At 37.6% G+C, this 25,870-nt stretch overlaps 1 protein-coding gene across 3 annotated transcripts; it reads left to right on the top strand.

Moving 5' to 3' along the window:
- Window positions 1-422: 422 nt before the first annotated feature.
- LOC135694392 (solute carrier family 22 member 3) lies at window positions 423-25,711 on the top strand. 3 transcript variants are annotated; one of them, XM_065213107.2, is made up of 9 exons: window positions 423-796; window positions 1,046-1,198; window positions 15,755-15,858; window positions 16,788-17,111; window positions 18,988-19,203; window positions 21,301-21,435; window positions 22,433-22,512; window positions 23,103-23,211; window positions 23,632-25,707. In XM_065213107.2, the coding sequence occupies exons 2-9, from the start codon at window positions 1,067-1,069 to the stop codon at window positions 23,903-23,905; spliced, it is 1,374 nt and encodes a 457-aa protein (XP_065069179.2). In that variant the 5' UTR covers window positions 423-796; window positions 1,046-1,066; the 3' UTR covers window positions 23,906-25,707. The 3 variants fall into 3 exon arrangements, with proteins under 3 accessions (XP_065069179.2, XP_065069180.2, XP_065069178.2); XM_065213106.2 differs by lacking the exon at window positions 423-796 and having other exon boundaries at window positions 811-1,198; window positions 23,632-25,702; XM_065213108.2 differs by lacking the exons at window positions 423-796; window positions 16,788-17,111 and having other exon boundaries at window positions 810-1,198; window positions 23,632-25,711.
- Window positions 25,712-25,870: the final 159 nt, after the last annotated feature.

The raw sequence follows: 25,870 nt of genomic DNA, 5'->3' as shown, positions 1-25,870 counted from the left end.
TTTTGAAAGAATTTCCAAATTTTCCAGCAAATCGAAACATGCAATTGAAACAAAATATCTTGAGATTCAGATATGTACACTTCCTGTGCACCTCTTCCGCATGGATAAAGAAAATTGGGATCCTTCTCCTTCACAACTTTCAACCTCATCACCTTCTTCCCTTGCCAGCAGTTGTGCGGCACAGTAATCTAACATAGTGTTTACAGACTTTTCGTGCCGCACAAATATGTGAAAGCTCGAATTTTGGAGATTTGTTAGTTGGGGCTTTAGCCCCCCCCCCCCCCACTTTTTACAAAAAATGCCAAATATTAAGTATCAAACTACCAGAAAAGCCTCTTTTTATACGGTTTTAGCCCCCCCCCACTTTTTTAGAACCCCCACTCTTCTCAATGCTCCGCGGTGCCTGAATTTCTATGCATACTAATCATAACATGAATTTTAATTACAAAGCAATGTCAGCGGGAGATAAACGAAGCAAATTATAAACAAAATAACCGCATACGCAATGTTTTTAAAGTTAGTTCTAAAGATTATGTAAGTTTGCACTACGTGTCTTCGTGGCACTCAGTGACTCTGTCACAGAAAGGTAAATGTATTATTTGTAAGGAAGGGAAATAAAAGATTGTGATAAACGCGATTACGTTATTTCAACGACTGAAGACTAAAACTAAATTCTGAAAATCTGACGGTCTTCCGTGCGATCTGTGCGACACCCTGAATCCGCCCCTGCTGCAAACCCGGACCCGGTATCAACGCTCGTTTCTATTTCTGTAGACTTTCCATTCACCGGAAGCAGGTAAGGAATTCTATTCACCTCGTTGAGCTTCATTTATACTTTGTGCATTCCCTCAAAAGAGGTCACAGAAAAATTACGCTGATCTTTTTTTGAATCATCATGGATTGCAAGCCCAAAGCATCGCTGAAGCTCGACGATATTTTACCATTAATCGGCGAATTCGGGAAGTTTCAGATACTTTTTGATATTGTTCTGTGCTTCATGCAGGCCCCCGGTATTATGTTGATTTTCCTGCCATATTTTTCTCAGCACAGTCCTTCGTGGCGATGCATGCAGAACAGTACGAATTGTGCTCTAAATGGATCCATTTCGTCGGACAGCCCAGACTTCGGCAAACGTTGCAACATGTCCCGAGCTGACTGGGAGTTCACCGAGCTGAAAAGTTACTCCATTGTCACCCAGGTATAGTTATCTTTTGATTTTTACATCGGAAGGGGTAATCGCATTACGGGAGTTAAAAGTTGATCATACATTTGTGATATGTGTTGTTGCTGTGGCAGAGAATAAAGAATGGGGAGAAGGGCAACTCTCTGCGGCCCCTTTACAGCCATAAACAATATTAGTTTTGAAGAAATAAGAACACTGTATATCCAGTCTCAAAACGAAAATTTCTTAACTTTAAGAATATCGTGGCTTGAAAAAATTAAAGTATTCTTATTAAAAGAAACGAGTGCAGATGACACCTAACCAATCGATGTGATCGTCCCTTGCAAAGTTTTGTGGGGCAAACAGCAATTGGATACCTGCAATCTGCAAGTAAAGGCATCCTTGGTCATTTTCATGATAATTCTCCTTGAATAAGCATTCTTGGCAATGAGCAAGCATTTCCTAATTCTGTGGTTGTAATATATCTCGGGCCAGTTAACTCCCCACCGCAAAAGTCTCCGGGGGACAAAAATGCGTTACGAGTTACAATAAACAAAAGCAGATCAGCTACCTTCATTGGCCAAAAATTTCATCGCTGTTGGCTATTTTACCCCTCGTGACTTTCAATATTTCGTTAATCCTGTTGAGTGTCATGTTTTCATCACCATTCAAGGTATATAGGATGAGTATATTGAAGTTGAAGCTGGCTGTTCTTATTATTTCCCCAAAACATTCAGCCAGTGGCGGCGCCAGGGGGTGGTATGGGGTGGTAATTACCCCCCCCCCCACTTTTTTCGAAACATGGTCTACATATTTCGTTTAAAAATGGGTTAAAAAGCACTAGGTAGGGGTAGATCATATTTCCTAAGGAAATTTGACCTGGTACAATGCACTGAAACGAGGCGATTAGGGCGTGGTCTCACTGGCTACGCCCATTACCCTCCCACTCGGCAGTAGCTGGCGCCGCCACTGCATTCAGCGTGGATTGTTTAATTTATTAGGGTGTAAACAGTAACTTCAACATTTTATTATCCAGTATACTTTAAGGCTAGAGTTACACTATACCGGATTGCTATCGGAGCGGAGCGGAGTAACTTTTACTTTGGAGTGATATTTAGGGTAGCAGTTACACTACGACGCTCCGCTCGCTCATAAGCCTGCATTCCTTTGTATTTCTGATACACAAAATCCACCAGATTAAATTTTTTGATGATATTTTCGAATCTATGTGCTGTTGCGAATTCGTTTTCAATAGCTATGCATAAAATGACGAAAACAAACATAAAACTGAGAGATAAATGATAGGGTTCGTAGGACGGATACGAGATTGTGTTGCTATCTGATGTGTTAAAGTATGTTTTTCGTCCAAGGACCACTTCAATAAAATTTGGGAAGAGATTAAATCCAAATACGCAATTGTTTGGATGATTTCGGTTTGGCATTATCCAACAGCAACAAAATCTCGGAAATCGCCATTGTTAACCAAAGATCGAATACACCTTTTCGATATCTGCGTGTTTAATTTGCTTGAAAAGACTGGGGCGAGAATTTGGGTGAAAAAATTGTCACGAGCCTTTGGACAATTTAAGCTTTTTAAAAACCTCCTTTCGAGATAAAAGACTTCAAAAAATGTTTAGGAATCAAATCCACAAGATTTGGAATACTTTTGATGCCAATTCGGACAATATTTAGTCGCCAGTTAATGCCGTATCTATATGTAAACATAGGCCTGTGACAAATTTTTCACCCAATATTTCGCCCCAATTTCTTTATGCAAACTAAGCGCGCGGATATCGAAAAGCTGTATTGCTTCAAGCAGAAAACAATAAGAAATCCTTTGTTTCGAAGTGGAGAATATCGGATTCGTGCGATTACACTACAACTGGTACCTAAATAATTACAAGTGATACGATAATACTAACATAAACGATTAAAAGATTACAAAGCATATTTTACATGAAATTGTCAGTAAGAAAAAAATGAGATACCGCAGGACACGTAGAAATAACTCAGAGGAGCTTTCGAGATACGTGCCCTTTTGTGATTCTGAAAGTTATATTGTACATATTTAAAGAAACAGATTCAAGGAAACAACTTAAAGAAAGTAAAAAGAAAATAAAATAAAGTTAAAAAAGGAAATAAAAAAAATGAAATAGAGAATAAAAGAGGAATGCAATTCAACATAAAATGCAATTTGAAGGCCTATAAATTTTTTTGAGATATATTTTTAGGTGCTTATTAAACGTTTGATTATTTTTTGTATTACGCAATTCAAGAGGAAGAGAATTCTAAAATTTAGCTGCCAATAAAAAGAGACTAAGACATCCTTTATGTACCGAAAAGTTTTAGTATTCCCGACAAAGCACCACTAGATGGCAAAAAACTCCTCATTTTGAGATGAAAGTTTCAAAGGGGGCTCACAACTTTCTTCACATGCTTGTTCTTAATTTGGTTTAAACTTTTTACCAACTTCGAGGCTCGTTTTCTTATCAAGTTGTTTTTGAAGAATAGAGGGTATAGAGAAACTGTCAGGCTATTACTTGTGTGCAAAAGCATCGTATTCCACAGTTTCGCACCGGAACTGAGAAAGAAATTTTTTAGGACCTTGTTTTATAATATCAAATCATGCCGGATTCTATATCAATTTGAGACCTCGTGATAAATTTTCTCTGAGAACGGTTGGGAAATATGTCATGTATCATTTTATCAGTCATTACAGCCTGATCGTACCTTTTGAGATTAGAGAAAGAGAGAGCCAGTGACACACCCATCCGTATTTTAATCTAGAATATTCAATCAGTGTGCGAGCCCTGTCCATGGGCTCCGACGCAGGCTGGAAAGTGGGGGGCATGGCTCCCCATGGCCCCCTCCCCTTGGCCCCTTCCCCCATCGTCGCGGGTCCTGCTGTCCTGAAGCCGGTGTAGATGGTTTATTATGGTCTCAGGCAGGCAACTCCGTAATTAATTACAGTACCGTGCACGGTCCTCGACCAGGCCTCTGTAGACTTGGGCTATTTGGGGGTGAATTCTTTTTCAGTTTACGAATCGAAGATAACCCTGTAGTGACCCTGCCTAGGCCTATTTTCCATCCTACGCCAAACACTCGTTTCTGCCTATTCATCACATTCCACTTAACACGTAAGACATTTCCCAACAGGCAATTACGGCATCATCATCATTAATCACCATGACGATCATCAGCATCAAAACACTGCTGTTCCCACATGACATATCCTCTCCTTTGATCATCTGTCGTCACCTTGCCTCTCCCAACCTATGCATTGTTTTCTTAGCGTCATTCAATTATATTTACAACAATCAGTTTAGTTTATATGTATGTAGATAGATTCATTTAATTTAGTTACGATAACCCCAGTTAAAGTCAACACGCGTCTTACTGAAGCTCCTCTGACTCCGTGTTCTCTGCACGTTAAATAAGACTACATCGAAGTTCTACTCATCAACGGAGGGTCGTCACAGAAACACAACTATGATAGGTAACGCCGCTCAACAAAAACTCGCGTTCCTATAATGGTGACCACGACGTGACACGAAAGATCCTTCGTTGATTCGACTTCACCGCAACCGAGCTATACAAGGCAACGTAACACTCGGACACAAGTGTCTCCATTCGCCCGCACAACGGAACCTCGGCAGCATCACGGCACTCTCCGGTGTTCAGCAGCGTCTTCGGCTCTTTACAGGTTCTTGGTTACCCTACTCACAAAACCTTGGCACATTACATCGCTGGTTCCTGGTCAACCTACGAAAACCTCGCATCGCATCATGGTTCCTGGTCAACCTACGAAAACCTTGTAATACAACACGGACATCGCCCCAAATTTCATCGCTGCTTGCAAGGACACCACACGGATGCAAGTCAGTGCAGTACCGGACAATCGAACATTCTAAGTAGTATTTAATATAATTTTTATCGTTCATATTCTTTAACTAATCATATCGCTAAATTTTAAATTTTTTTATCGAATGCTTCGCTACCGCTTGCCTTCTAGGAGGGGAGCTATGTAGTGACCCTGCCTAGGCCTATTTTCCATCCTACGCCAAACACTCGTTTCTGCCTATTCATCACATTCCACTTAACACGTAAGACATTTCCCAACAGGCAATTACGGCATCATCATCATTAATCACCATGACGATCATCAGCATCAAAACACTGCTGTTCCCACATGACATATCCTCTCCTTTGATCATCTGTCGTCACCTTGCCTCTCCCAACCTATGCATTGTTTTCTTAGCGTCATTCAATTATATTTACAACAATCAGTTTAGTTTATATGTATGTAGATAGATTCATTTAATTTAGTTACGATAACCCCAGTTAAAGTCAACACGCGTCTTACTGAAGCTCCTCTGACTCCGTGTTCTCTGCACGTTAAATAAGACTACATCGAAGTTCTACTCATCAACGGAGGGTCGTCACAGAAACACAACTATGATAGGTAACGCCGCTCAACAAAAACTCGCGTTCCTATAACCCCTTTAACCTTACGTTTAATAGTTTTGTTCTGTTCGCTTCAGGTCAGGTTTTCGTCAACAGTTACCTGTAGGCACTTTATGTTCCCTGTTTGTTGGCTACTCTTTTACTTGTAACTGCACAGGCTCGTTATAAGAACTAAGTAGCTTTTGTGACCGATAAGCAGGAATTTTGTTTTGTTAGCATTTAGGCTGAGATGGTTTTGCTGCATCCAATCTGAAAAGTTCCCCAGGTTAAGTTCTAAAATCACGCACATAATACAGCGCCTTAGAAAAAGGCCTTAACGACTGGCTGGCAACGCAAATGCCTGCCGTGCTCCCATTTTGCTTCATGAAAGATGATGTGTGTTTCTGTTTATAATCAGAAATATGTTTATAATCAAATTAAACTAGGATTAGTATCATTGTTCTTTCCTGCAGAAAATTTCCTTCACCCTCAAAGAAAACATAGAGGTTACGACCCTGGTTGCTGAGAAGTACACTCGTTTTGTCAAATATTTGTTTTGGTCCCATAGAAAACAAATCTAGTTTTATAGACTAATGAATTAACGGAATTGCACGTGCAAGTATCCGGGTCACCAAAATGCATATTTCTCATATTGCATAACAAAACGCGACTATGTTAAAGTGACGCCATTGTATAAAATTAAGTCAAAAGAACAGCCAACTGATAATTCGCGGAACCTCACGCAAAAACATCCAACCTTCAACCCCATACGTAATGACTGTACGGCCCTTGAGTAGCTTCGTTTTTCCGTAAACTAAACTTCACTCATTTTTTTATAAGAAACAAAGGTCGATGTTGAGTACTCCAGTTTCTTAATGTTCTGGAAATTTCAATACTCATTGTTTCTTACTCTAGTGTCTCTAATAAACGGGCCCTCCCGTGTATTAATTTCAGAAGAATTTGCCCTCACCTCGTCGCTTATTAGCACCCCCCTTCTATCAAATTTTACAAATCAAGTCATTTGATTTTCATTATTCGTTGTTTTTCATAGTACAAAGGAAACCGATGATTTTGTAAATTTGATTTATCTTTGTATGATTGCAATTTTCTCCAAAACTATGCAAAGAAATGAAACCGAATTTTGACAGTCTAATCAAAAAGGTACCTCGATTTCAAAAAAGGATTGCCGACATGAACACCCCCTTCTATTAGCACCCACTTCTATTGAAAACTGGTCGACATGAACACCCCCTTCTATTAGCACCCCCTTATTTTGAAAATTGGCCGGAATGAACACCCCCCCTTCTATTACCTCCCCCCTTCTATTAGAGACACTAGAGTAAGAGTTTCTTAATAATGATGTCAAAAATGATGTTAGGAAATGTTCGTGATCTAGTCAAGAGATTCGCTTCCGTTCTGATGCTGTATTTAGATGTGGGAAGTATATTTTTATCCCTCGTTTCTGAAGCTCTAGGCCATCAGGGGAATCCTGCTCTTGGATTTTACAAAAATTCTCTTTTCTCAGTTTTATCACGACTTAATAGTTTCTTAATTTCTTAATTTCTTCCCTGGCGTATAATTAATCGAAATTGATACTCATGTTGTTCTCCAGAAACGATGAACAACTAAAGGCTTCAGAATTGGTGTCTGAAATGCTCAAACTAAAAGCCGGTGGAACAGAACTGAGAGTACCATCATTTGCAGTTTTCAATTTGCGAAGCGCCGACGTTCGATTCGGTTTGAGGCGAGACAAACGAAATACACTGTGACGTCAAAATTGCGTCACAGTGTCACCAAACCGAAAACTTTTTGTCGGTTAGTTCAATTCAATTATCGAAATGCAAGAGCTCATATCTCACAAACTGTAAAAAATATCGAAAAACAAAAAACGAATTCGTGATCAGCAGGTTCAACCCCTTTAGATTAGCCAATAAAATGCAAGTGCGAAATTTGGCTGGAGAGGCCCTGTAACTTTTTCGAAAATCTGAGGCTGGATTGTTCTTAATTTTTTCTTAATCTAATCGGAGGTAAGCAGTGCGAATGCTAGCTTTTTCGCTCTAGGGTGTTGTACAGGCCTCATTTGCCAACAAAGTGAGTAAGACAGCCTTAATTTGCTGACAAATTTGAATATTCGCCGAAAAAGCACCCACACATCGCTAAAAATCCTCGATTTTGAGAAAAAACGTTGTTCAAAATTGCATTTTGCAGAAGCTCAGCCTCAGCTTGTTCTTAATTTGTTCTTAACTTTTGACCAATTTTGAGGCTCGTGTTCTTATAAAATTGTTCTTATAAAAAAAGATTGTACTCGTTTCGAGTCATTGGTTTTTTTTCACAGGATTGCAACCGTTTACGATAAGAATTTTTGACACCGCAGCTGGTTAAATCAATCATTTCTAGGACCTTTTTGTTTACCTTCAAGATAGAACAATAACGATCAATGTAAGTAAATTGTACCAGGAAAATTTTTTTTAAAATAATTAACGACGTTTCGAGCATAGCCCGTTATCAAGTGAGATAGAAAAGCGATGATAGAACTAAAAAACGTTAAAGGAATATGGAATTCGACGAATGGAATAGGAAGACGGATGTAAGAGCATGAAAAAGAAATATATGGAAAAAGCTAATAAAAATGAATATATATATATACATATACGCAAATACAGAATTTATGTATATGTATATATATGCACACTAATACGAAAAAAAAAGAACAAAGAAAAAGGAGGGGGGAGGGGGGGGGGGGTTTATCGAAGATACGTAAACTGTTTATTAAGTCCAGAAGGATATAAAATTCCAAGATTAAAAATTACAAAAAAGATAAAAACATCAAAGACTACCTTGTACGCAGCAGCCTTCGTTCACCTGAATCTCATGGTACCTCACCTTGCCACCACCACCTCTGTCGAACCTGCAACCACGTCAACCCATCTACCACCATTTCTAATGGTAACAAGTCATTTACTGTTAAATCAAGCTTCAATTGCTCTTCCTCATGTGTCGTATACTGCATCTCTTGCACCAAATGTAATGTTCTGTATATTGGTGAAACATCACGCCAGATTAACAACAGGTTTGGCGAGCATTTACGTAATGTCAGGAACAAAATCCACCTCAACAACAAACACGACAGTGATCCTGATAGCAACATTTCCAAACATTTTAACCTGGCGAATCACACAGAAGATGACATGGTAGTTCTTGGCCTCTTGCTTGCCCCAACGGACAGTGCAAAGAGAAAGTTACTGGAAAGACGAATCATTTTTAAACTTGGAACTCTATATCCTTCTGGACTTAATAAACAGTTTACAGTTTTTTTGCGGTACAGAATTTGAAAATGGCTTTGAAAAAAGCAAACATTTTACGACATACTAAAAGCTTTATCGTCTGACACTCCTCAGAGCATAAAACGTCAGAATAAGGTTCCGAAAGAACACGATGGAAAATATATACCCAGTTGTGGATCGAAATAGGCCAATCAGAAAAACGCAAGCACAAGACCGGTATGGTTGACCAATCAGTGCAGCGAGCCTAGAGAAAAATTACCAATGGAGTCCAAGAGAGAAAACGAACTCCTTCTGACTACACAATGGCGGCTTTTTCGTTTTTATGTAGATCGAATCCAAAACTGCTAGATGGAAGGACGACCCGGCTCTGCCAATTAACCGAAACATGTCGTCATTATAGAGTTTTGCACAATCTGGGTTGTCTAAAAGATGTTGACCGATGGTAGAATCACTTATTTGAAACACCGTGCAAAAATCAACCAAAGCCGCAATACGCAATGAAATTAAGAGCGCCTATATGGGAAAATTGAAATGTGAAACAATTAAAGTTTTCGGGGAGAAAATATAACTATTTAGATTTTTTGGTTTTGAAATATGAAATAACTATGGTTCCCAGTATGAAATATGAAATAACAAAATAACTGAATCATAGGCGCCGACTACATGGGGGCTCGGGGGCTCGAGGAATTGCTATGGCTCACGATTCGTAAAAATGCCAATAGCATAGAATCTACCGCAAATAGTTTTGGCTTATATTGACTCAACAAAATAGACGGGAACATCAAATGGCATCATAAAAGTGTTTTTATCTACATTAATTGTTCCACATATTTATACTATGAATTCTTTCTAAGACCATTAAACAACAGTTTTGTAAACCATTTAAGTTGCAGGATTGATTTGCTGATAAAATCTGTCCGCTAATTCTTCAAATCTCTAAACAGATATTGTTCATTTTCCAATTTTTTTTATTTGAGGCTAGACATGTTTCCCGCGAAGTTATTCTTATTTTAAACAAGTTAGACGAAGCACGTAATACACCAATTCAACTTACAGCCTCATTTCTGCGTTAAATCTACAATACAAGCACAAACAATATAAAAAATTGTATCCAGCCTAAAATTATGACGATAAAGCTGTTAAGCTTTAAAGCTGTTGAGCATAGAAAGGTCGTACATAATGAAGTTTGGACAAATTTCCTAAACGAGGCCGTAAGTCAAATTGGTGTATACTTGAGAGAAGCAAGTAACCGATCTCTCATTATGTCAAAAAAATTGTTTCTGACCATACTTTCAATTTAATATAGCGCCAATAAGAAATGCTAAAAATTGATAGATATTATGTTTTTGATGCAAGACGAAGTAACTATATTAGATCAAACTATAAGGAAATCTTATGAAAAGCCACGTGAAGGCAACCATAAAGAGAACTTGGCCCACTACAGCTTCTGCTTTTTCACACTCGACGAGTACCCCTTGAAAAGACACCTAAAATATCTACTATTTAGAAACATGTAGTCAATCTCTAGTATTTATAACGATTTCTTCTTGAGAACATCGAATGAGTGGATTTCGCTTAGTTTTAGCTTTGCATGAACTTTATTATAGCATTTTTTTCTTGCTATCTGATGCATCCAAGACTGCAAGTGACTAGAAATAACAGTATGACTGTAGTATGAAGAATTTATTAAACAACTGAATTTACTGGTTATTAGGGCTCTTGGCGGTTAGTAGAGCCAAAGAAGATGTCCTAAAATTCAAAGTTAAAATATCCTTCAGGCTCATTGTCTCTCCCAGGCATGTCTATAACTGGTCCCTTCAGGTTGTATCCTCCACGCAAAGGACTCCAGACTATCAGTTCAGTTTTATCTGTGAACAAGCTTAAGCTTTTGAATTTGCAACGCTTATTTCCCAATCTTTTCATTGCATTAAGTTTGTTTCTGACTTTGCCTTCTAGTGTTGCATCAGGCGAAATATCGTCCAGTAAACTCAAATTCATAAAGTATTATCTTCGCTTTACCATTGACCAAAATAGGCTTAGCTCACTGGTTTCAATGTCCATGGAAACTTAAATTGCCAAAAAACTTGACTATAGCTCCATAATTAACCTTTTTACAGATGCAAAGTCTTGAAAATTGTTTTGTTAACTATCTAGACAATTACCGTAAGCTACTAGCTCTGTTAGAGTTACATAAATAGGGTTAATACTATTACTGCTTCTACCTTATTTTATTTTAAAGACTTTTGGGGCTATTGTCTCTATAATTGAAAGGTTTTGATAATGAAGAAGCTGAATTGCTACTTATCAACTTTTGACTAAGTTATTATCTGTGGGCCCATAAAGTCATGGGCCCCCGGGTCAATGGCCCCCTGACCCCCCCTCTCCTCAGCACTATCTGTAAGCCAAGCATATTGCGCTTCCTAAGACTTCTTGTACTTCCTTGCATTGTAATATCTACCTTTCCACTTGGTCGGCATAGATTAGAAACTCGAGAAAAATAAGCATTGTTCACTGTTTATTGTAACTTCAGGCGCGGATCCAGCCAAAATTTTGACCGGTTTCGGGGTATTTTTCCCGGTTACGGTTCTGTGCTGTTGGTCCATAAATATTGCCAAAAGTTGCTATTGAGGTTAGTAAAATGTGATTTATTTGCCCACACTTTATCTAAATTGCCGCAATTCACTCGGTCCATCTGATCCTCTTCTCAGAGACGGGGGGGGGGGGGGGGAACTGAAAATGAACTTGGGAGGGGAGCTGAGAATCAAGTTTAGTGATATAGGAGGACCCACCATGGTTGGGTCCGACGCGAAAGAAAATTTGTGTACTTCAGCCTTCTAGAATGGCTAAAGATCCATCTCACAGACTAAAATTCAACAAACTACTATAACCCTCAGAACAGAGAATTCGACGATCTTAAAAAAAACTGCTTCTTGATTTTTAGGACAAAATTAGGAGGGGCGGAGTCATGCTAAAACGTTAGTGACAGACGTTGAGGTAAGAAAGGAGGGTGAACTTTTTGTTCAAAGTGAACATCGATGTGAATAACAAGAAGCTGTTGTATTGATTGAGAAAATTTTAATTCCTGAACAGAAATGTGCATCTACTTTGTCTCGATTATTTTCAGTAGACCATGTTAACACATCTACAATGCAGACATTGCAATGATGCAAAAGTTATCTACTGAAATGGTGCAAATAACAGACAATTAGATAAAATGTACCCGAAAAAGTTAGTAAATAGATCAAATAAAATCAAGCAGTATATAAACAGTTTGTTCTCTTTTTATTTCATATCTCATTTTAAAAAACGATATAGAAAAGACGTTCAAAAAATTTTATTTCTGAAAAAGTGAGCCCCCCCTCTCCAGTGGCCCCCCTTTAGCAATTTTGATTCTAATTTTCATGAATTTTTTTGAGAGCGAAAAAGTCTAGTCCCACAATACAAGACGTCAGATTCTAATTTGCACCTGTATTCCATTTTGTATCAAAGCGGTATCAAAGCGGTACCAAAGGCAGGCTATACCAATGCGGTATCATATCTCTATGGTGGCGACTGATTTCTCCGATTTTGAGTTCCTCGGATACTTTTGGATAGAAGATGAATTAGGAAGCTTGGAACTCTGTCGGAATCTTTCCAACAAGGAAGTGCTGTTGTGTGGGGGCTCAATTTGGTAGGTGAAAACTGTAGTCAGTCGGGGAGAGATGCAGCAATTGTTGCAATGAAAATTTTAGATAAAATTCAAGATTTACAGAGAAAAATAGTTCTCAGAATTTGACCGGTTTTTTGAAACCTGTGCAACCGGTCTGGACTGGAAATGTCAGAAAAAGCAAACATTTTGAGTCATACTAAAGATTCTAGTCAAGCACTCTTCAGAGTATAAAACGTTAGAACACAGATCGAAAACGTTTAAAGTTTTGTACCTTTAGGATAAGCTTTAGGATAAGCCCCACTGCTGTTGGTAGGACTATAAAAGAAGCATGTAACGTACGTGTAACAAGAATTTTTATTATTTCCTCATCCAACATGAAGCTGCTTTCAGTGGCGAAGCTGGCCTTAAGTCAATGGTCATGCTTTGTATGGGAGAGAAAGGGGATGGGGGTCTGGGGGCATAGCCCCCAGGAAAATTACACACAGCCACACCCTATAGATGCTCGGAAAAGGGGGGTAACGCCCTTTTTAGTATATTGAATCAAATAGCTCTTGTTTAGATCGCAATCAATGATGTCAAGGACTTCAACATCTAAATGTTCTTTCCACCCCATTCTCCAATGTTGTGTTTTGGAAATATCTTTGGGACAATGTTTTTGAAAAATTGTGCATTTGAAAACCCCCAACAAACACTACTAATCATACTGGAAAACATTGCAGATGAGAGAATATTATATCTACAAATATTTTTCAAAATCTAAACTTTTGATAAATCAGCTTATTCAAATCAGCAAGGGCTAAGAAATATCCATTCTCTTACTATTAATTATTGAGACTTTTGATGATGTTTCTGAATTAAGATGAATTAGGCAAGATAAGCCCTCAGTGATAGGTAGGCCCTCCCTTGTTTATGATACAGGGAATTGTGGGATGCTTGTTTCTTGGTCTAGAATTTTATACTTAGCTTCAATTTTATAAGCTTAATTTTTACATATCTAAAACAAATGTATCAAGGATAGTACTGTTTAGCATATACAAAAAGTTTTGACCCCTGTATTTAAGGTGTAACATGCCATAAACATCAACAAGTTAAGTCCAAGCCCAACATCAAGGGCTTTCCTATAACTTTGGTCTTCCATGTTTAAGAAACCCCATAGTTTACCTGGCAACCGAAAGCCCTGGGGAAATCAAACTGCACTGAGAAGGTTGGCTGTGTGGAAGCTACATATATAGTGTGATTAAAAATCGTTTCTAAATTCTATCCATCAGCAAATTATAGTCAAATATCCAATAACAGGCAAGTTCCAGAGTGCAATTTCATTATCAGCATCAAGTCATGGTGTAATATTGAATAACAGGCAAATTACAGGGATACAATACATTTGCATTGCATAGGGTACAATGCAAATTACATACATGTATTAACAAAAGTTATAGAGTAATATTGAATAAACAAGCAAATTTAAGGGTACAATTTCATTTATCAACAAAAGTTATGGTGTAATATTGAATAAACAAGGAAATATAAGAGTACAATTTCATTTATCAAAAAAAGAGTTGGTGTAATATTGAATGCAGGCAAATTTCAGGGTACCATTTCATTTATCAGCAACAAGTTATGGTGTAATATTAAATAACAGGCAAATTGCAAGATGCAATTTGAATTTTATTTTATACACAACAAGTTATGTTGTAATATTGACTAAACAAGAAATTTTTAAGAGCACAATTCTTTCTATCAACAACAGGTCTTGGTGAAATATTGAATAAACAGGCAAGTTTTCAAAGTACAAGTTCGTCCCTCTCAGCAACAAGTAAGGTTGTAATATTGAATAAACCAGATAGAATGGACAGGCAATTTCCATCCATCATGTAAAATTCCATCCATCAGCAACAGGTTATTGTGTGATTTTGACAAAACAGGAAATTTTCAAGAGTACAATTCCATGAGCAAGAGGTTTTGGTGAAATACTGAATACACAAGCAAGTTTCAGGGTACAAGTTCGTCCATCAGCAACAAGTTATGGTATGATCAGCAACGTAGTGGTAGGATTCTTCATCGATAAGGGTCGGCCTTTGGTTTTCAATTACAATTTTGGTTTACAATTACCTTGCTCAGCCACACGCAAGTGGTCCCTGTAGCAGTTAATAAACAATATATCTCTCGGAAATAGCTTCGATTGAATTTCCCCACTCCCTTGCAGCAATGTTTCTCAGCTCACAAGTAGACCTTAGATACTTCATGTATGGGAGATTTAGGTCGGTCATGCTGAAAAAAATGAGCATGACTTGGGGTCCAAAACGGGCCAAGATAGCATGCGCAAGATAGAATTCAGCCAATCAAATCAGTGCTAGGTTTATGATTATAATGACGAGGTCATGCTATTCCAAATGAGCATGACTTACCGCAGGGATACCAACTGAAAAGTCATTGAAACTCAGCCGACTCACAGGAGCGGTTGGGCTCTCTGAGGAAAGAAACCCTATGGCAGGTCATGCTCTCCAGAATGAGCATGACTAACCACAAGGGACCAAGGTAGGGAAGGGCAGTGAAATAATAAGAATCAACTGGACGAATGGAGTTTTGAGGGTACTTTTTCAATAAAGAAAATTTTTAATCATTAAAATAAATGTCTTTAGCTCTGAAAATTTTTAGTCATGCTCAGCATGACCAGCATGACCGCTAGCTTCGCCACTGGCTGCTTTTGGACTCAGACATTTTACTATATGTACATAGGAATTCAAATTCGCCTGCGACAGAGAAAAAAGTTCAATTAGTTTGAACTTTCAAGGCGAACGTCGCGCACAGCGCACGAAGCTAAAAAATTCAAATACGCATGCTCATTACCTTTCGCCGGCAAAGAAGCGAAAAAATTTCGCCCAATGGAGATTGGCCTTAAGGCATATGAGTCAAGTCGCGACACTTAGTCTTTAGTGCTTACTGTGGTTATCTGTTCACCAAAAGAGTAACGACTACCCTTGAGGGCGTGACAATAGCTGTTTTTCATTTATTTATCAGGGCTGCCCCCCAAACAAAAAGTTGTATCTCGGTCTTTGCTTTTGCCCGCAAAGTTACAAAATTGTGTGGTACCTTGATATTTATTTTCTCATGGCTAGAACAAAAGTGGATCAATGCCCTAATACTAACTAAATCTTTAAATTGAATTATGTGTTTGCTATTTGTTGCTAATATAAATATTGCATCTTACATTTCTAGTTTGATATCGTTTGTGACAAGACACCTTTGGTTCACCTTGGAAGTTCACTAATTTTTGTTTCTTGGGCAGTTGGAGCTGTTATTCTAGGTTGGATCAGCGATAGGTAATTTTTCAATTAATTTTGATTTGTTTGCCTTTTTCATTTTTGTACAATTTCTTCGAAGAACACACTGGAATATCAAAATGCCAGTTTTCTTCTTCATCATAGACAACTACCATCAGCAGTTCTGCGGCATGGTCGTGGTAAATCGAGTGGGATCAAGTGGGGGAGGGGTCATGGTAAATCAATTTTATAGAGATCAGGGATCTAGGAAAAACATTTTGAGAAGCGTTCCTCTCAAAAGCTGTTTTCTTGACCTAAGAACGTATGCGTGTATCTCTCAAAAGCGTGCTTGGCGTTACCGTCCAGCATACGGAGACAAATATTGTTCAAAATAATTTTTCAAAGCAAATGTAAGTATTGTTCAAGATGAACAGGAGAAAGTTTTTTAATGAGTGAGGTAACCTTCGGAACGAAGTTTTTCGCTCGCTCTTCTTCCTAACCAGTAAAAGGACAGAGGTAACAGGGCAATTGCCAACCATATTCCCAACTGTCGTCAAGCCATTGTGAAAAATGTTGGGTTTTTTGAATTTGAAAGAATCACACTCCCACAGGTCAATAAGTGGTCTTTTAGGCACACTAGGAACCTTGTAGTAAATTCTTGGGAAAATTCAATAAAAACAGTTTAAAGGGGTAAAAACATGCTGTAGGATATCATTTACATAGTTTTTAGGAAAACGCCACTCGTTACATATCAATCAATGCAATGTATTTTTTAAATCTGGCATTCAGTATTTTGCAATATCAAGACGAGACAAAAATATACCTGTTTCTTGCTTTGTTTAATTGATGTATTTCACTTAAAGATGTTTAAGATTTCATTATGGCATTTAGGGGTTTTCTAAATGCCGCATGACTTAAAAGCTACTGACCTAAAAACAGCTCAGTGTTACTCAGTTCTTAGGCCTTTACTCAGTATTTCATTGTTTCAGGTTCGGCAGAAGATGGACAACACTGTCCTGCTCTGGTGCTGTCATGCTGCTTGGCTTTATCAGCGCATTTTCGCCGAGTTTCGAATTCTACATAGCCATGCGCGTAATAATGGGGTTCGTCATCGTCGGAAATATCGTTTATCCGTTTATTATCATTTCTGAATACGTTGGACCAAAGAGGCGCGCATTTGCTGGTATGACCATCTGGTTTGCTGCTTCCGCCAGCATTATTGTTCTGGGTGTAGTCGCCATATTTGTAAGGACATGGAAAGAGCTGACCATTATTTGTACAGCCCCTTTTTTGATGACGTTACTGTTTTATAGGTGAGTTCGTTTGTTTATACATTATATGACTTGTTTGATTCTTTGTCTTCAATTACGGAATTCGAAACGTGACCTCTGGTGCCCTTATATCGTGAGTTCATATCCGTCTTAGAAATGGCGAAACATTTCAAGCGTACTAATGCTTTTCAGCTGACACTCTTCAGTTATTTTATTAATTCATACTTCTACACCATATCCCACCATATATTATGATAAAGTAGAAAGCTAATAATGCAAGATAAATATTTAAAAATTATTTTAATTCTATGATTGAATTCTAGCAGACGTCTGATCTTCCTGGGATTAGTGTTTTATTTCAGGTTTATTGAGCTTTTCACAGAGCAGTAGTGGTGGGAACTTTTAGGGCCGGAAAAATCTGGTTTTTAGGGGCACACCATTTTGATGCTGATTGTTTCTTGTCGTCATCATATGTTAGAAATGAGTGTCACGGAGGCAGCGTGGGGCCTTGCTTCACTTCTTTCTCACAAATCTGATGTCACAAATGATAAAAGCTTAAAAGGAAGAAAAATTTTAGGGGCCGACATGTAACATTTTAAGGGGCCTCCCGGTGGGCCACCATGTCCGTGGCTCTTCAAATGTATTTTTAATTTTTGTTTAAACTGATAAAACGAGGGGATCCTTTTTTGCACTCTCAAGCTTAAATGTTGGGGTGTCGAGATTTTTTATTTTTTCCTTGTTTTATCTTTTTTAAAACCAATTCAATTACAATACAGATATATACATACAGAAATATTGTTTTTTGTGTTATAACAAGAAATTTCAATCCTCTGATTATACTTGTTCCAAAAGCTCTCAGGGCACTGCTTATTGACTATTGTGTGTGTCATGATAGATTGATCAAAAGGGATGATCGGATCAATGCTAAGCCAATCATAGCCTGATAAATGACCCTAGTTTCAAATGAAATTTCCCTTGAAATTGGGGTCTGGTTACAGGCAAATCACTGGTCCAGAGGTCATCTCGTTTGGCATTTTCAATAATTGAGATTGCCTTAACCTGTAGACGCTTAAGCGTTTGCAGCTTCGTATTTGGAAGGCTTCGCCGGCAAATATTCCCGTATCGAAGGCGACTTTCACCAGTGTATGATAAACCTCACGTAGCTTAGTATTGTGGAAGAATTTTCTTCAGTTTTTTAAACGCTGACAGACCACTTTCTACTTTACTTTTCAAAGTTTCAAAGTGTTCCTTCCAGTTGAGATTCTCGCCCACAGTAATACCTAGATGTTTACTTTTGTAACTCGCTTTATTTCTGTGCCATTAAGTTTCAAAGGAGCTAGAGTTTCAATTTTATTTATTCTGCGTAGATGGCCTAAAAGCATAAACTCAGTTGTTCAAGGATTTGCACCAAATTTATTGATCCTCATCCACTCACCTCATCATTGTCTTCAGAGACTTTATCGTGTACGTATCATCATCCTACATGCTTGCCGATGAAAACTTTAAACATGCTTCAAAGTCGTTAAGATGAAGAGAAGGGGTCCTAGGCAGGAACCTTGGGGAATCCACAGGTTACCTCTAAGGGCTTGGAACATTCACCATTGATTCTGCAAAATTGTAAATGTTTTAGTGTATTAATTGTAGTAGATGCTGTTCTGTAGCAGGATCATATGTATAGGCTGTTATTTTGATCTGCAAAACCAAAAAATGCTGTTCTCTGGAGCGCTATCAGATTTAAATGCTCGACTCTCTTTTTTTGATAAGGAAGGGGGTAACCACCCAAGCTCACTTTCATGATACCCCAGCTTTTATGAAATTTAGCCAATACTATTCGAACTGAAAATACAGTATTAGAAATTATTGAAATTCTTGGAAATTCAATTTAGATTACATCTCAATTTTAATCGATTTTTTCAAGACTGGTGCCAGAATCCGCAAGATGGCTAATCGTAAATGGCAAACCAGAAGAGCTGGTTGAAATTCTAACGCGAATCGCGAAAATGAATGGAAAGGAAGTTCCAGCGATTGGCAATATTGAGGTTACCAAAGAGCCCATGGAGGGGCTAAAACATTTCATCTATCTGTTTACACCGAAACAAATCGCAATTAGCAGTCTTGTTCAAGGGTTTGCATGGTTTGTACAAATATATTTTCAGTTTGTGTCTTTTAGAGCCCGACGGTCATGTAGTTTTCTATTCTATCCTTGAAACAAGGCGTCAAGGGAATGGCCAGTTCTGTATTTAGGTACCTAGAGGGACATCGTTTCGCTAGCCAACCCGAATAGCCTAACATGCTTAACTGATCATTCTAAGGCTTCAAATTACACTATTATTTATAAAAAACCTTTTCTAAGAATAAGACCGTCAAAATTCGTCACACGTTCAGAAAATCAGGAACAAATCAAAACAAGCTGAGGCCAATGGAAAATTTGAAAAATTTGATTTTTAACAATGTTGTAAAATCCCCTTAAAAAGTTCATCTTCAAAAAAGGTTTTTTGCCACCTGGAGGGTTTTTACTGCTCATACCCTAATAATTCAAGTACAACCGAGGAACAATCTAGCCACAAATTTTCGATAAATTTAGAACAGCCAGCCTGAAATTCAGTTTACTGGTTCTTATAAAAAGTGTGTAGCTGGCTTTTAAAATGTATTAACTACCATTTTCCCTAGAATAATGTCTAGTGGAAATTCTCTTTGTTATGTAGCAAGAAACTCCTGGTCTGGGTTATTATCAATGCTCTAGTTATTCTTGCAGGTTCTAAAATCCATTTCAAGTGTAAACGAAAACTGCATCGAAAGCTTTCTTAGACCTAAAGGGTTTATCATCTTTGGTCTAGAGTCAAGCAAAAGTTGCAAAAAAACTTCGAACGCAGAACATTTTTCATGCAAGATATTTTTGTGCAGTGCAAGAGCTGAGCAAGAGATTTTTCAAATAGACCCTTTTGAAATAAGCATTCTTCTTTCTTTTATGTTTAATAAAAAAAGAAAGCCACGAAGACAAAAGTGGCTCATCCTTGTATTCTCACCATTTATGAGATTGGTAATGTAGCTAAACTCCAATACCAGATAAATTAAAGCATTCATGAATGAAAACTGATTTTCAGTCGTAAAAACAGAACACTATTTCAAGTGGTAGGAGAGTTGTGGAAGCCTTATAAATGTAGCTTATACTCTCAGTAAGATAAAACTGGTGCCATATCATAACTGTTTTTGAATCTGACCCTTCCTTCTTTTCTCTCACAATTCCAGTAGAAAATTTATGCACGATTTTCTTCTGATCACAGGAAGAAAAATTGTTTTTTCATGCCCTGTCAAATACCTCAACAACACTCTTGCTATCAGGAAAATCTCTTCAAATGGTCACTTTCTCTTTCGTCTTGTTGCTCTTGCGGTCTCCCATCAGAATCATTACAGAATTAAGTCTTGACCCCTAAAGGCATACGTGGAGGCTCATGTTTGTACTTCTCTATCGAGCTAAAACACTTTCAACTTTGAGCAATAGCTCACTTTACGTGGCCCTTTATTCTATCACCTTCAATTACAGGGTACTTCTATCGGCCAGATCGAGCCCTGTTGATTTTAAAAAGCGACATTAACGAAAATTATGCGAAAAACCAAGAATGACCTTATCAAGGAAATAACCCCTGCCACCAAAAGAGCGATATTTTTCAATCTTCCTATGAGTGCCTTTCAGTTGCAGCTCCACCCTAGGATAAATGGGGGGGGGGGCAAAAGGGGTGTCAGGGACCATGTTCTTTTGGACCACGCCCCTTTTCCGTGTTGGAAACATTTCCTTCCGGAGGAAACACCTCTTGCCTTCCAAGGAGTGTCATTTTAATGTCACAATCCAGATAACCTAAATAGCCCACCCCGAAGTTTTCTCATCAGATTTGAAAGAATCTCAAGGACCAACTTTCTGAAAAAGTGGGGGACTAGTCTTTCTGAAAAAGTGCAAAACTGATGGATGTCAAAGATAAATATATGTCGTTGATAAGGATATTGAATAACAGAGGACTTATGATAGATCCGCGAGGAGCCCCTTTTATATTCTTCCCTTCAGGTACCACATGAGCTATTCTTTTTTAAAAATCCATTTCCGTTAGTAGGTAGCCATTTAATAAAGAAAAACTGTTTTGTTAGTAATGTCATCGAAATTATTGTAGTTACACAGAGCCATTAAATATGCTTTAATCATATCAATACATGCTTTGATTTTTGGACTTCATTAAAGGGTTGTGAATGGCCTAGTCTACTATGGAGTTTCATTTGCTGCCGACGATCTTGGTGGAAGCATGTACAGGGATTTCCTCTTGTCTACACTCGCTGGAATATGTGCTGCTTTTGCCTATTCATATTTTTCAGATCGGTAATTAAATTGACTTCTACATCTTTCATTTTTGTCTTCATGCTTTTATCATAACTTTGCTTAATTTGCTAAGCAAGCTTTCATAAACTTCAGTCAATATTGACTAAGGAATATAGGAAATTCAAATTGCCAAATAGTCTTAATTAGCATTGCTAGAAAAAGTATCTGCATCTTATTATCTATAAATTATCTATAAATTAAGAATAAGAATGCGAGGCTTTTTTTCAATTTACCCAACCAATTAATGCTTGCTAATTAGTAGTTGTAAATTTTAGATGTGAAAACTTTCTATAGCATCTAGTATTTTTATACTTTATTGCTATTTGTCTAAAAATTTTGTCTCTTTACTTTATTGTAGAAAGCCAAATTTTATTGGAAAAAAGTATTTGACAAAAAGAAAATATTTTAAGTCGACCATATTTGATAAAAATTGACTCGTAGGATATCAACATTTCGTAAGAAATCATCTTGCTGACGCTTATTGAGTTAGCGTTGTGCAGTCTAGTAGACTCCAATAGTATTTATTTGACAATGGTTGATAGCAGTACAGAATAAAAAGAGGTAGCATAAAGTAGAGTTTTCTTGCATTTGGTTGTGTTTGGCAGTATCTCGTAGTAGTTTGTAGTATCTGATAGAATTTGAAAGAATTGAGAAACATGTGGTGGTATTCCGTTAGGTAATTATTTATTCAATGAACTAGAATACCTTTTAGATATCTTTTAGAAAGGAGTCACTCTAACCTTGAGTGGCACTTCTGCAATGACGCACAATATGCCAGGGACAAAGTTCAATGATTATAACGGCACCATAGGCCGAGAATATAGCGAACACAATTTCATATAGACGTTTTTGAGTCACTTGATAAAAAACTTAAATTCATTTGCCATGTTCCGTCCTCCCTTCTTTAGGTAGGCCTAAAAATACTTCAAGCAAAAATACTTGATGAATATTCGAACAAATGAATATGTTAGGTGTCCGATCTTGTTTATTTTTTTAGGCTAGGACGAAAGAAAACAGTAATTGTTCCAATGGTAATAGCGGGCGTTGCATGTATTGCTGTGTCATTTATCAGTAAAGGTAAGTTATTTTGAGCTTGTAAGTATCAGGACTAGAAATCAACTTTTCTTAATTTGTTTTACTTCAGCAATTTATGGAATTTCAAATGACGACCAGAGATATTGGAAATTTGCATAGGTGTAGATCAGAGAAGCATCTAATTGGTTTTCATTTGACTAATCTCCTCTTCTCCGCATCTATTTAAAGTGATCTCGATGCTACGAGGAGGCTTGAAAAACTCAAATTTAAGTTTGCCGGGTTTTCTCCAATGAGGACTTTTTATGTGATTAAAGAGTTCTTATGAGGAGAAAAGCTCCCAGGTCGGCCGATAGCTACGCTGGACCGGTAATGGACTCAACCCGATTCGCCTTGCAAACGAGGCAAATGACGTCATTGGTTGGATACACCTTTATTTTTCTTCGACCACCACTAAATGCTGTTCTCAGCAAAAACTGACGTGGGACGTATAAAGATGAAATTGCAGAAACAGTCAACTCTACTAAGATAATTTACAAAGACAATTTTTTGTAAATTAAGTACTAAGTAAAAAAGTTAATAGTTTTTGTTGTGAGTATCTTATCAAATTTTTTTTCATTTTGATTCGTTTTCAGAATATGCTGTCACCCGAGTGGTTCTTGGTATTATCGGAAAATTTTGCATCACATTGTCTTTTGATGCCATTTACACCTGGTCGTTGGAACTGTACCCTACCACAATTCGGTATGAAATTGAATATAAATGGATGGCCTAATGCAGATTTTGAACCTTTGCAAAATGTAAAATATAAGGCCGAAGAAAAACGACCACGTATTGAACAGGAAGAAGTTCATTAAAAGTTTTTACTAATGCTTGACTAAAAAAACCTAACACCAAAAACCACACCTCATCACGCGTGCTATAGCGTTAGAAAAAACTGGGGAGAGCGCAGAATAAAGTTGCGCAGAGGCATTTGCTAATGCGGACTTTCTTAACTTCGGGGGTTTGAGTTAGTTTGGTCAGCTGTAAATTGCATTAGGGTATGAAGCTGTAATAGTTTCAAGTTGATGAGCAAGTATGAAATTTTTAAGGCTCCTGGATAAGATAAGATATGTCCTGGATAAGATATGCAGCAACTCTTTGATAGTTCCTATGTACTTCCAGGGGCGTTGGTATGGGCTACCTACAGATTGCTGCACGCATTGGGTCTGCTTTGGCTCCTTGGATTGCAAAGCAGTTGAAAGTGGTAAATGAAAGTCTACCATTTGCTTTGATGGGTGGCATGTCGTTCATCTCTGCTTTGTTTCTACTTGTACTCCCGGAAACTGTTAATGAGAAAACAAGAGAAACTATCGAAGACCAGTTAGAAGGCAATGCATCAAAAAAGGCAGAGTATGAAAAAGAAGTGATGGTGTTAGAAAACAAGATAAAAGTTTGAGTCAAATCTTGTTGTGGACTCTATAGAACATTATAGGTATGCAATCTTAGAAAAGATCCGAGTCTATTTGTTAAAGACTTTTAAAAAAACTCTACTATGACCAGACGAATAGTTTTCAAGGAGGTGAGGGATAGTTAATGCACCATTCTCATAGCCTAATCCAGACTCCACTTCTGGCCATAAGTCACATTTTTGTTCTGATTTAAATGAAAGCCACAATGACAGCAAGTACTTAAAGTAACTTTATCGATATTTCAAATTTGAGATTCAAAAGAATAAATAAAATTAGCGAATTAATTAGTAAATAAAATAAAATTAGCCATCGTATGTACGAACGCCTTTGTATTCAAAGTCAGTAAGACCATTCGTATCAGTAAGACCATTCATTTGTATTCAACGCCATTCGTTCTTATATCCGAAAACCCACTGAAAATGGAGCAATACTTAAGCAACTAAAATTTAGCTTAGTTACGTCCTGTGAAATGTCAACGTTAACAGTAATAACTGATCCCTTAGAACATAGTTGTTTAGAACGAGCCTTAGAAAGATACAAACTTTTTAGCATTTCATCTCAATATCTGTTTTTGCTCAGAATAACCCTTTATTTTACTCCACGTGAGCCTGTGAAAGTTCATAGGACGTTAGGGACAAATGCTTTGCACAGAAAGTAATTTTTAAGAAAAATAGGAGTTTGCTGGGTAGCTGGTTTTCCAATTTTTTGGTTGAAAAACATGGTGTATTTTGTAAGGAGGTAAATAAGAGAAGACACAACAGTGTTATGATGGCAAACAGATATGCAATAGAAGTTGGTTATGATGGGTAATCATAAAAAGGATGGTATTCCCCCCCCAAATAAGCCCCACCCTGGGAGTAAAAGTAGTTAATGAACCCTAACCCTCAAATAGGCTCTCACCCCAGCCTACCAATTTTTGCCTCACAATAGAGAACACGCAGTTTTTGTAATGATTGATACCGTAAATCCTCGAATTAGCCTTCTGGGCAGCTTATTTATTTTTGATATTTTTGGATGGGGGCTTATTCGAGAGGGGACTTATACGAAGGGGGGACTTATCAAATTTTTGTAGACATTAAGAAGACATTATTAAAAACCTCATTTCGAGGATTTACGGTAAACCCATTCAGCAGGGAATGAAAAAACTAGAATAACCGAGACATTGATTAAACGACCACCGAAGCAGTCGTACTCGTTAACAAGAGTGCATGTCTGGTTAACGAATTTTTATAGCTCACAGTATAGAGTTCCAGAAATTTTTCAAGATAGGGCTACACATTGTATTGGTGTTGTTTTTAGTTGTTTATAGCGCAAAACCCTCAAATGTTGTAAAATAATAAACATGATTATTGCAATAAGATTGAAATTTCTTTTACTAAATGAACTACTGTTTTTGATTTCGATCTGGGCAGGTTATGAAGGGAGTAGATTTTGTATATGTTGTAACATGTTAAATATCGTTTTATTAATCGTTTTATTGTAACGAATATATGACCACTGCCTGTTTATTGTAACAAAGTTCAAGCTTGAATTTATTTCTAAAGTAGATTAAAATTTCTTTCAAATAAATATTTTTGTGATTACATAATTCATGGATCAGAATTTTTGGAAATTTGGAATGCTTACTGGTATCCAACTCTTGCGTCAGAGCCTCTACTGACCCTGTTACAAAGGATAATGTTTACACACAATTTGTCTCATAAGAAACTGGCTATAACAAGCAAGTCCTCCGGCAATCAGAAAAATTTAAGAAGCTTCTGTAGTCGAAGCACAAACATTGAGGATAAATTGATTGGTTTGCATATCATCTTAGACCCAGAGAAAGGAAACATACATGCTTGCTTCATTTTACATAGATATATTTTGAAAGTTATTTGGGGAGGCTAGGCTTCCTCAGCCCCCTCAGCCCCACTCAGTCCCCTAAGCCCCAACGCTTCCACGGTCCCTTCGTC

This window comes from Rhopilema esculentum, chromosome 8, assembly GCF_057945365.1.
Source record: "Rhopilema esculentum isolate cy_ngs chromosome 8, ASM5794536v1, whole genome shotgun sequence".
In the NCBI taxonomy this organism is placed as follows: domain Eukaryota; kingdom Metazoa; phylum Cnidaria; class Scyphozoa; order Rhizostomeae; family Rhizostomatidae; genus Rhopilema; species Rhopilema esculentum.
This window is presented reverse-complemented; position numbering and strand designations above follow the sequence as displayed.

Bases quoted from the DNA above. Each gene is read 5' to 3' on its own strand.
- LOC135694392 (XM_065213106.2), top strand. From the start codon at position 896: ATGGATTGCAAGCCCAAAGCATCGCTGAAGCTCGACGATATTTTACCA. The intron at 15,859-16,787 runs GTAATTTTTCAA...TCATTGTTTCAG, and splicing joins CTAGGTTGGATCAGCGATAG to GTTCGGCAGAAGATGGACAA. The intron at 22,513-23,102 runs GTAAGTTATTTT...ATTCGTTTTCAG, and splicing joins TGTGTCATTTATCAGTAAAG to AATATGCTGTCACCCGAGTG.